The 11,457-nt window shown below is 35.0% G+C and overlaps 1 protein-coding gene across 1 annotated transcript; it reads right to left on the bottom strand.

Annotated features, from left to right (window-relative positions):
• Positions 1 to 1,225: 1,225 nt before the first annotated feature.
• LOC144441085 (ubiquitin-associated domain-containing protein 1-like) lies at positions 1,226 to 11,327 on the bottom strand. Its single transcript, XM_078130615.1, has 11 exons — positions 11,093 to 11,327; positions 10,568 to 10,639; positions 8,734 to 8,853; positions 8,020 to 8,078; positions 7,249 to 7,356; positions 6,488 to 6,590; positions 5,901 to 6,015; positions 5,000 to 5,201; positions 3,893 to 3,979; positions 3,443 to 3,581; positions 1,226 to 3,228 (listed from the first exon to the last, which is right to left on the bottom strand). Exons 1-11 carry the CDS (start codon positions 11,163 to 11,165, stop codon positions 3,104 to 3,106), a joined length of 1,203 nt encoding a protein of 400 aa, XP_077986741.1. The 5' UTR covers positions 11,166 to 11,327; the 3' UTR covers positions 1,226 to 3,103.
• Between the last annotated feature and the right edge of the window lie 130 nt (positions 11,328 to 11,457).

Here is an 11,457-nt window from a genome sequence, read left to right as displayed (position 1 = left end):
GCGCTCTTCTTCCTGTCTGCATTTACCTTGAGGGTATACATCGTGTAGGTTACTCAGTTAATCATAGAGCAGTGCTGCTTTACTCGATGTCTGAACAATACGAAAAACATCCTTGATTTACACTTCTACAGAATACCAAGGAACAAAGCTCTTAAGAAACAGTACGATGAGGTGATGATACCCCCAATTTGAGCGAGGGCGCTGTATTCTTAATTTCCTGTTTGCAGTCTGGAATGGCCTTATCACATGTACATGTGTATGATATGAATCAAAAGAATGCTTTCTTTAAAAGCTTATGGACTTGTAATGCAAAAAATGTACAAAAATTATAGAACTTTCCTTTCTCAGGTTACGATGAAATGTTGAAATTGCATAACGTTTTAATTTTAATTAAAGAATATATAACACTATCTCATGATGAATGTTTCATTTGTGGTAGACTATGTTTAAAGGGGAAATGTATGTTAAATGGGGTAAAATGTATCACTTTTATTAAAGTATGGAGCTGACATCAATCTGACCCTAGGTGGAAGTGACACATAGGCTTTGGTAGGGAACTTCCACGTGTACATGTGTGTGGGGGAGGGGGGGAGGAGTGTACATGTGCATAGGGATGTGATGAAGGATTATTCATCACATGATGATCTCGTAAGTGAAATGCAAAATAGAATATCGTCACGTGTGTGTGTGTGGGGGGGGGGGGGGGGGGGCCTTGAGTATGTGTGTATATATATACAATCATGTACATAGGGGTGTTCAGATAAAGGATTATTCCTCACATGCTCCCATAAGTGACATGCCAAATGGGTAGTCACGTGCATGTGTGTGTGTGTGTGTGTGTGTGTGTGTGGGGGGGGGGGGTTGCACATGTACATGCAGATGGATTATTATTCATCACATGATGATCCCATCAGTGATATGCAAATAGGTAATCGTGTGTGTGTGTGGGGGGGGTGTACATGTACATCAGGATGTGCAGAAGGATTATTCATCACGATTGCATAAGTGATATGCAAAATAGGTATATTCACACATGTATGGGGGGGGGGGGGGGTTGTACATGAGGATGTGCAGATGAAGGATTATTCATCACATGCTGATCCCATAAGTGATATGCAAATTATGTATACATGTAGTCACACACAACTGTACTATATATATTCTGTGGAATAAGACACATCAATGTGAATACTGGTCAGGTGGTATTTATATTTATTTACTGGGATGCATCCAAAATACAAAATGTCATGAAATGTTAACACTGGGTAGACGAGATTAAAATATTTCAGTCTATTACACTGAGGGTGGGGACCAGTTTACATCATCACATTGGATTCAGCAGTGGGATCCAATCAAGGCAAGATTGACAAGTCTTCACTTACTTCACGTCACCTTGACCTGTAGATGACGTAAAACTTGCACACAACTTTAAAAAAATCATATTTCAATTATTTGCTTCATATACAAATACGTTGTTTTGCTAACTTAATACATTTACCAGAAATGCAAACTCTGAGATTTTGTTTTAACACTTCCCACCGCCATGTTTGACCTTCAACTAAACATAATTGGACGTGCTATTCAGATATCTCTGAAAGGAGGTGCACTCATCATTCTCAGATCATACAAGTATCACAAAACTGAGCCAGTGCACACTGTGATAAACCGGGAGTGTAGATAATATCCTGGAACAACTACATTGTTCCAATAAAGAGCGCCCTCTGGTGGTAACATTACAGACAAGAACATGTACACCATTAAATGTGACCAGCATATCAGAGTAACCTATATTTGAATGCTAATTAAGTCTACCTGTGTACAGTTGTCAAATTACTAGTTCCACGATACATTGCTTCAGATGGCGTCATTTTGGTTTGTTGTCTTTTATTACATTTGAAATAATATTTTCATTACTTGAATAATGGAAAGACATTGATCTCATCTCATCATTGAGTTATGTTACAGAAAGACTCAAATCCATCGATGACAAGCAGATCTTAATCCTAAGGCTCCAAGTAAAATTGATATCATTTCTTTCACAGTCACTCTTTTTCTTTGCTAAAAATGAACTAATTTAGGGGTGTCCTGACTGAAATTCTTTAACTAAGCTGGTGCAGCGAAAACAACTAAACTATACATTAAACAATGTAACAATATCAAATACAAATCAAAACCATAACTGAGGACAAAATGAAGACATTATATATTCCAGACTTTCCATTCCTTAATGCTTCATTAACTATTCATGAAAAAAACAACCCATCATTTTGTAAATAAATTCATAAACACTGGATATACACGAATCAATAAAATATCATACAAAATTACATTAAGCAATACAAAATTATACTTATACATTGATTGCATAAAGTAAAATGCAATGCAAAAAAAAAAAAAAACATGAACAGAAACAGTTATGTAATTCCTTGATTGTACATTTGTGATGCACCTCCCCTTCAGCCAAAAAGTCTACTTCTAGACTAGTTGAAAAAGTTTCTATACAGTGCAAGATCCAAGGTCAATGAATATTCGTAATTAAAGAGGAGCAAAGGTGAGAATACATTTCGTTATGCTTAGGAAGCCATGAAGAATCATTTTTCACCAAATCTGCATCACGCAACCTCTTTGAAATACAGATATTGGCAAATGCAGCTTAGAAAAGACATGTTACGCTGTGGCATGATGGGAAATAAACAAATGAGGAGGTTCATACCACTTGAAACAATTGCCTCAGTATTATTTGTTTGCTTTTTTGGGCCAATTTTTATAACTCTATTTCAGAGCAGTTATGCAATGCAGGGTTGGTGAAAAATGGCTTTTCCAGGCCCCTTAAGCATAGAGAAATACATCAGAAATCACGATATACATTCTAAGTATACAGAAATACAGCTAGGAAAGAAATCCACTTCATCAATGTTCCCCTTTAATTGATGATTCATTATCATAAAATTTACATAAATCAATATTCATGAACATATTTAATTAACATAAGTAAATTCTAAGTGTCCTTGAATCGTGCACTACAAATTTTCAAAAAAAACTTCATGTGATGAAAATTGTGGTTGTAAATCACCCTGCAGAGACTTAAAGTCAAAAGTTCTCCTCATGATTGTATTGTATGTTTCTCTGTCTGATAAATTCGGGATATTTGTATCAACACTGGACCAATTACCGGATCATTTAAATAGTCTGAACTACTGGTCGGGTTTTCTAGTATGTGTTCAAAAGCTGTTGGAAAGGAAATACAAAAAAAAGTTTACAAGTGGACGGACATAACAAAGTACATATGAATAAATAATTTCTGACTTGATAATTCTCTGTGAAAGATGACTGCACACACATCTCTTCATTGAGAGTTTCCATATCTTATTATCATTTTCGATGTAACTTTTTACAACCACGTAAAACATGGGGTTTTTGACAATGGTATGAAATTACTTACCTAGTAGAGTTCTAGGGTTACTTAGACCAAGTAAAACTACAGGGTCATTGACAATGGCATGAAATAATGGACTACTTTGGTTCAATCCTATCTCCAGTTCATCAACACTGGGTTTTCTGTCTCCTAGCAACCAATCACACTGAAAGAGACAAATGAAACAGGTTGTTAGGTTTTTCTAAAACATCATCCTTGTCATCATTTTTTATCCCATTGCTGTTATCATCATCATCATCATCAACGACATCGTCCCCACCACCACCTTGAACACCCCCTCCCCCCATCATCATCACCATCATTATCATTGAATCATTATCATTTACGTCTGTTAGTCCAAGATGAAACCCTCCGTAGCTCAAAGATGGTTGAAATGAAAGCTAAGTACATCGCATTAAAATTTCCTTGTAGTAAACAGGAGAATCTAAACAACATTAGACAGAAAGTTTTACTTACAGCAGCCTTTTCATTATTTCCATTCACTTTAAGTGCATCAATGATATCCTTTTCATCAAATCCCATCTCTTTTAACCTCAGGAATGCCTGTTTAACATGAAGCAAGATGTACAAGCTATCAAACATACAATAGTTATACAAAGTGTACCTTGAATATCATGTCTAATAAAGTAGTTAAAGTTATAGTGCCCCGTCAGATGAAATATTGGCTTTTTGCTCTTTCTGATACTGTTTGCTGTATGGCATATGACGTTTGTACCAAGTATGAATGAATTTGACCAGTTCATGTCAAAGATATAGTTATGTGTAAACAGATGGACAGTATCCAATCTAGTATCTCCCATTGTGGAATAAAAATGCACATGTATTAAGACACGCTACAATTTACGTAGGAGCATTTCAGTATCATAGCACCTCTGAACTCGACATCATAGTGGAAACCAGTGATTAAATTCACTGATTGATTGATTGATTGATTGATTAATTGACTAATTGATTGATTATTGATTGATTGATTGATTGATTGATTGATTGACTGACTGACTTTGGCATGACAAGAGGTGATTGAGTATGTACAAAGAGGTTTCAAAATCAAGATTGTGTTATCTTAATCAAATCTCCACTAAACTGGAAGAGTTGATAAAACTCTTTTTGTACGATATAATGACTTACTCATAATATCATACATCCTGAACAGTATTGAATCACCTGTGGGTAAACATAGTTGTGTTGCTGTATTTAATAAGCATACTATGGTAAAATCAATCCAATCAAATTGATTTATGGGTAGAAACCCTAAAATCAGTGCCCCACTATGGTCACAATTTCAACCTGTTACATACTATTTTTGAACAAATCAACCTCTAATTAACATGTACAATGTCTAAATATTGGTATTTCAACAATTTTCACGGAACTATTTTCGGTTGTAAATTTGAAAAAAATAATAATCCAGTTACAACCAGTGCAGGTTTAAAAGAAACCCCTCCTCACATACGTTACTTGTGTGTAAATATTTGGTAAAATGGCAAGTACTAACTTTCAATGTTAATGTAGTCTACACTAAACATTGTTTTATGGCTTAGAGGTTTCTTTTATCTAACTTACTCTTTGATTTGGTTTGAAAGTTCTTTTCCTAAATTGAGTAAATATGGCAAGGTCACTATCAAGATTACCACCAGTAGCACCTTCAAGTTTAGGTTTAATGTCTTCTGTGATTTGACTTTCCTCGGCAGTTGTCAGTGGTTTATCAATGTCAGGGTCATCCTGATGCTTCAGTAGCCACTCCATTGAATCTACTGCAGACATGCTATGATATGGGGGAGAAAAAACAAAAGATTTCACAGTCTGAACTTAGAGGACAGTATTCATTCCCTGTACTCAATCTCCTGCAAACATGCTAGGCTATAACATGGAAAAACAAATGATTATAGAATGTGAACTTTAGGGACAGTATTTATTCACACCACCAAATCTAGGTATGCTGTGAATGGAAAAGCAAGACTTCAAAGACTAAACTTAGTGGAGGAAAGTATTCATTCCCACAATCTGCAATTGAATCTACAGCACAGACATGCTTTGACAATGAAAAAACAAACGATTTAACAGTCTGAACTTTGAGCACAGTATTCATTCCCGCCATTGAATCTATTGCTGACATCATGCTGTGACATGGTAAAAACAAAAGATTTCAAAGACTGAACTCAGAGGACAGTATTCATTCCTGCCACTGAATCTATTGCTGGTATGCTGTGACATGGAAAAACTAAAAATTTCAGTCTGAACTTAGAGGAAAGAACTTATTCACTGTGTGACTCCATTCTGCTACAGACATTTCCCTGTATTTTCATATAATGCTGTTATGTAGATACTGGTGACGTAAATTGTAAAAGGTCCATGGCTCTCTCACAATACCAGGTTTTTACAGTATTCATGTTATCTTATCAGTTAAATAACCAAATCAAAGCCTATATTTATGTCCGATTATACCTTTGATGTTGACACTTACCGATTTAGCAGTAGAGCTTTAGTGGCTCTGTTTTCTGGAAATCCCATATCTTTCAACTGTTGTAATGCTTTCTCATCAACCTTGTTGGCTGACGTCTGTTCATCCTCAAGAATTTCTGAAATACCAAATATATACCAGCTATAATACACCAATCATTGAATCAGAGTCTCCACTCACAAATTGCTAAGTTCAATCTTATGACAAAAAGAACGCCATAGCTACATGTGTACTTATTTGCCATAGCATTTATATTCAGTTATCTATATATTCAAACACCCAGACAGCGGTACTCATTACCTGTTAGCTTTATTCAGCAACCCCCAAAGTACAGATTCAAGGTCTTACTACAAGACTAAATTTTCCCTCACAGGATCAATATTATTATTATATGGGGTGAATAACCCTGCTTTCAAGTAAATCAACAACTTCTTAATTTCTCATAACACGAAACTTTGTAAGCCATTTTTGATGAAAACTATGGATAATTTCCCATATGACAACACAAAGTATGGTAAGCTATTTTCAATGAAAACTATGAATAAATTTTATTAAACATATTACTTCAAGTGTATATAAGAAGTACTCACCACTGGCCTGTGATATAATTTCTACAGCATCTGGATTTAGACAAAGTAGTCTGTGTGAAGTCTCTGTCAGTGTTAGTAGAATCTTTCTCAATTCCTTGGAAAACTGTTGTTGAAAATATGAAATGATCAGAAAGAATTAGCCATACGTCTGATGGATAGCCAGCCATTCATTATTTAAACTTGAAGTGATCTATTGGTATATTTTATCACAACTGCTGGTCTTATTGTAGGTCAATGTGAAGCCCTTGGAAGATTGCCACTGATTGGTAGTAAAAAGCAGTTTCTGTACTAACAGTAAGGTTTGTTTTGATTGGTTAGGAAATAATGCAAAATATGACATCTGTTGCCTGTTTTGTTAGATGCATGTACATGTATGCTTTCAGTTGGATCCTACTCAGGCTTCAGCTCCAGTTGCTGCAAGTACAATTATCGGTAAACCAACATCCATTCAATAGCTACTATCCACATGTCGCAATAATAGTTTTAGTTTGTGTCTATCCATAGACCCTCCACCCAAATAATTTTTACTATAAATGTGGATGGAGGGTCTATGGTCTATCTTAGCAAACTAAGACCTCGATTGCCAGAGTAGTACTAAATTATCATTAACAGTTACAATACTGCTATCACTATATAAATTTTTTAACCATAAATTGACAAGCTGGAGACTGATACCCATATGCACCTTCAATGTCTTACTGAACATACTACATTGACCATTCTTTATTTAATATAATAGTAATAGATGTTCTGTGACCTACTTCAGTTGATGGTGGTGGATTCTCAGGTTTTCTTTCTGTATTTTTAGCTGGTATTCCCTCTGTGGCTTTTGCAATAGCTTCAGCATTAGGTGCTTTATTCTTGTCTTTCTGGAAGGCAATTTGAATTTGCATATAGAGTATGTTATCACCTGGAATAAAAGATTTGACAGAACACTTGGATTTTGCAAATCCCTGACCAAATCACTATGATTGAACATTTCTTGTCTACATGACCAAATTACTTGGATTAAACACTTTGATTACAAGAACACTTGGAGCAACACATTTGCATGTTACTGACCACATCCCCTAGATTGAACAATTAGCAACAGGCCTATCAAAACATTTGGGTCAATAACTATGCATATCGCTGACAAGATCACCTAGATCAAAGACTTTGCATATCACTAAGTTGCATCATTTGGATCAGAGATTTAGTATATATTTCAAAGAACACTTGGGCCAATACATTTGCATACAACTGATGAGATCATCTTAAATACAATGTACATTATAGAATATTTGGGCTAATAAATTTGTATATGACTGACCAGATCAGCTGGGTTGAATATTTTCACACCTTTACACATATCTTGGTGTTATTTTCTGGTAGCATAGCAATTAATTTCTATTGTATCAATCACATACAACAGTATAATTTTGCCTGATAACAATATCATGTGGCACAGAGAAAGTTTAATTTACTAGAACATTTTGGAAAGATACATTGTACGTTGGATTTGAATATCTAGGCAAACTAATATTACTTACATCTCCTGTTGCTAACATTGGTGATGGTGGAAGTCTTCTCCTTAACAGTATTAATTCATCTGCAAATTGCAATTATGAATAAATAATTATTAATCATTGGCTGCAATTTGATTTGCATGTGATGTATTACATCAGCTTCAATTTGTTTATATTGGTTAGCATAACAGATGGAGAGAAGGCTAAGTGATTTAACCAAAATATACTAGATAAATTATTGTTGAAATATACTAGATAAATTATTGTTGAAATATACTACTAAGGTAAATTATTGTTGAAATATACTAGATAACTTATTGTTGAAATATATAGATAAATTATTGTTGAAATATACTACTAATTTAAAGGTAAATTATTGTCGAAAAATACTAGATAAATTATTGTTGGAAATATACTACTAAGGTAAATTATTGCTGAAATATACTAGGTAAATTATTGTCGAAAATACTAGATAAATTATTGTCAAAATATACTTGAGGTAATTTATTTATGCTCAGAGTTCAAAACTTCTACTAAACATTATCACTGTCCATATAACAGGACAACACTAATCTACAAATGTGCATGTAGCCCCCCCCCCCCCCCCCCCTCCTTTATAGAAATGACAAGACTATTTAAACATCTTTCAGTTTACCTCCACCAAAACAGTAATATTGACACCCAATATATGTAGCATCTTGTAGCTTAGCTTCTAGAACATAGAACAACACTACTTACCACCGTCTTTCACACCTTCTTGTCCCAGTGTAGCATTTTCAGGTAATGTGTTACCAGTAGATACATGAACTAACCTGAAATGCAGAGACTTGGCAGACTTGGCTGCCTCAAGACGTGTCACTGTAAGTAAAAGAATTAAATATCAATTGACAAAAGATCTAAGACAGTTTTAAGAGATCGAGGATACACCCATGTAGTTTGGAAAAACTACATGTATATATTATTCCCAAATATTGTTCATTGTTTCAACTGAAGAAAACACATAATGTAAGGGTGCCTAATCATAGTACAGTACTAATTGGCTCCATTTTTTTGTCCTGTTTTGGTTAGTAAACATTCTGTTGTGTGGCCGTGGGGACCCAACATGCGCATGTGACTTGGATGATGACCTCAACATTTTACTGTGCAACAAGGCATAGAAAGAGGAGCAAATATGTAGAAGGGTACAGATTACACTGGTGTATACCTTGGTATTACACACCGTGCTTGAAGAAAAAAAACATGGATCTTTTGAGTATTGGTGTCAAACTCTTGTTTGTTAACTTTCCAAAACATGTGTACACATACACCAGAAGATGTGCACTGCATGACCCAGATGGTTTAGTGACAACACTGTAAATTTCAAGGTGAATGAGAAGCATTCTGGGTACAAATGTATGTGAGACCTTCAGCCATCTGATCAACATATATGCAATCATAATAAAAATCTGACGGCTTTACAACAGTTTGTACCTGTTTGAAAAATAAGTATGTTCTTGAAATCTGAATAGACTGCAATACATTGTGTACATTTACCATTATTCCAATACAAAACATGAAATTTTCTCTTCTGTGTTGAGAACAAAAGTCTATTTTTACACAACCTTTCACGAATACAAATGACTTTTGAATTACACAGCAATATATGTATAAAAAATAAACAAGATGAATGCAATGGTCACTCATGTATGGTTTGGTATGATGAAGGCCTATACAACAATAAGATCATCAAAAATGATGGCCAAATTATTGGTAAACAAAGCAAAAGTATAGTTTCTATCTACAACAAAACACATGACGTTGAAGGCTCATAGTGTTCTGAAAGACCCTTCCCATGGCATCCACTCTATGCAGAATTCAACAACTGATTTATTTCTAGGAGTGGTACATACCACACTGCAGTATCTAAAACAACCCATTTAAAATCCCACTTTGTCCTATCCGCTATCTCTGTTCTTAACAGCAACCACAATTGTTCTTTGTAGCAACTTGTTGTGGATTTATTTTTCACCATTGTACTATGCAGTTTTATTTTTGTGTTTTTATTTGTGTTAACTGTCATTTTAATTGCCCCTAGTGGGATGAATAAATTGACTCTGAATCTGATATGCCTGTCACTAATATGTACCCGTACTTCATAGCCACATTACAGGGAATTTGTATATAAAGTTATGTAAATTTTCTATCCTAATATTGAAAACTACTACCATTTGGTTTGTCCTGCTTGCAGGCTGAGTAATTCGGGACTTAATACTGACAACTGTCCCTCCCTTCTCCATCCTGCGACGAGACAGCCATGAAACATGTTGAGGGTCATGTCAGTAATCTAGACCCGTGCACCGTCTGCAAGCATGACTACATTTTGTATACTATTTGGTATGTTTGTCCAAACCTAACCCCTAAAGTTACACATTTATTTGAGAAAAAATGTTCAAAGAAGAGAAATAATATTGTGGGTGGGGGTAAATAGCCATTCCACTCAGGATCGGCTATTGAGACCAGAGTGGTACTAAACTTGGCCTTTTTAAAAATTAATATGGTGGTTTTGGGGAAATTATTTTAATAGTTCACTTACTTGCCACATGATCCAATAGAAATCTTTCAATAACTTTCTCTGACGTTGTACTTGGATCAACTTCAATCACACCTAGTAAAGAGGAAAACAGTATTTTTAGTGTCTAGTTGACACGGAAATCTATGCTACAATGACGTCATTGTAATCTGAAATGGGGTAAAAGAAAACAAAAGAATAAGCATTGACAAGTTGTACATTATCATGACAGAACTTGTACAAAACACTAGACGCTTTCCTTTCTTATGGAGATTAAAAACAGGAACTACAAAATGTGCTGGTGTGTGCGGAAGGGGGGGGGGGGGGGGGTTGTTTACTGTCGACCCAAGTCCAGTAAATTTGCCGGTCAAAATTGTCAACGAAAAGGAACACTTTCTTGCAAAAAAAAACCACAACGATATGTAGTTTTCTCGAGGAATGCTACACATACACATGTTAATTATCACATGAACCTTTGATAGAACATTTCTAGCAAGTCACAGGGTCTATGATTATGATTAAAATTCATTATAATCACGAGTGACTTACCTTCGTCTCCCTTCATATCACTGATTCTCAGCTTCATCTTTCCCTCAAACAGATTCGACTCCGTCACTACCATTGTGGTACGGGAACTTGCGTTACCCAGTGTATCTCTTTCTAGATAACCAAATCAAATAAATTCACTCTATATCGAATATTCTCATTTGAATGGTAAATTTAGTTTCGGTGACAATTGGTGAGTTATCTGCAATATTTTTCTGGCGACAGAAATTGTTATCGTCCTGTGTACGCAGCCATCTTGAATATATTATATTTCGGGCTTCCGATTCGAATATTCTCGGAAAATAAAGATGGTGAATTAATGTATTTGATATAACACTTTTATAATGTAAAATTTTGATTATATTTTT

Source organism: Glandiceps talaboti, chromosome 10 (assembly GCF_964340395.1).
Source record: "Glandiceps talaboti chromosome 10, keGlaTala1.1, whole genome shotgun sequence".
Classification (NCBI taxonomy): domain Eukaryota; kingdom Metazoa; phylum Hemichordata; class Enteropneusta; family Spengelidae; genus Glandiceps; species Glandiceps talaboti.
This window is presented reverse-complemented; position numbering and strand designations above follow the sequence as displayed.

Excerpts from the sequence above, each read along its gene's own strand:
- LOC144441085 (XM_078130615.1), bottom strand. The coding sequence starts at position 11,165 with ATGGTAGTGACGGAGTCGAATCTGTTTGAGGGAAAGATGAAGCTGAGA. Across the intron at positions 6,591-7,248 it reads ATCCACCACCATCAACTGAA|TTTTCCAAGGAATTGAGAAA; the intron begins GTAGGTCACAGA and ends TTTCAACAACAG. Across the intron at positions 6,016-6,487 it reads AATTATATCACAGGCCAGTG|AAATTCTTGAGGATGAACAG; the intron begins GTGAGTACTTCT and ends TTGGTATTTCAG.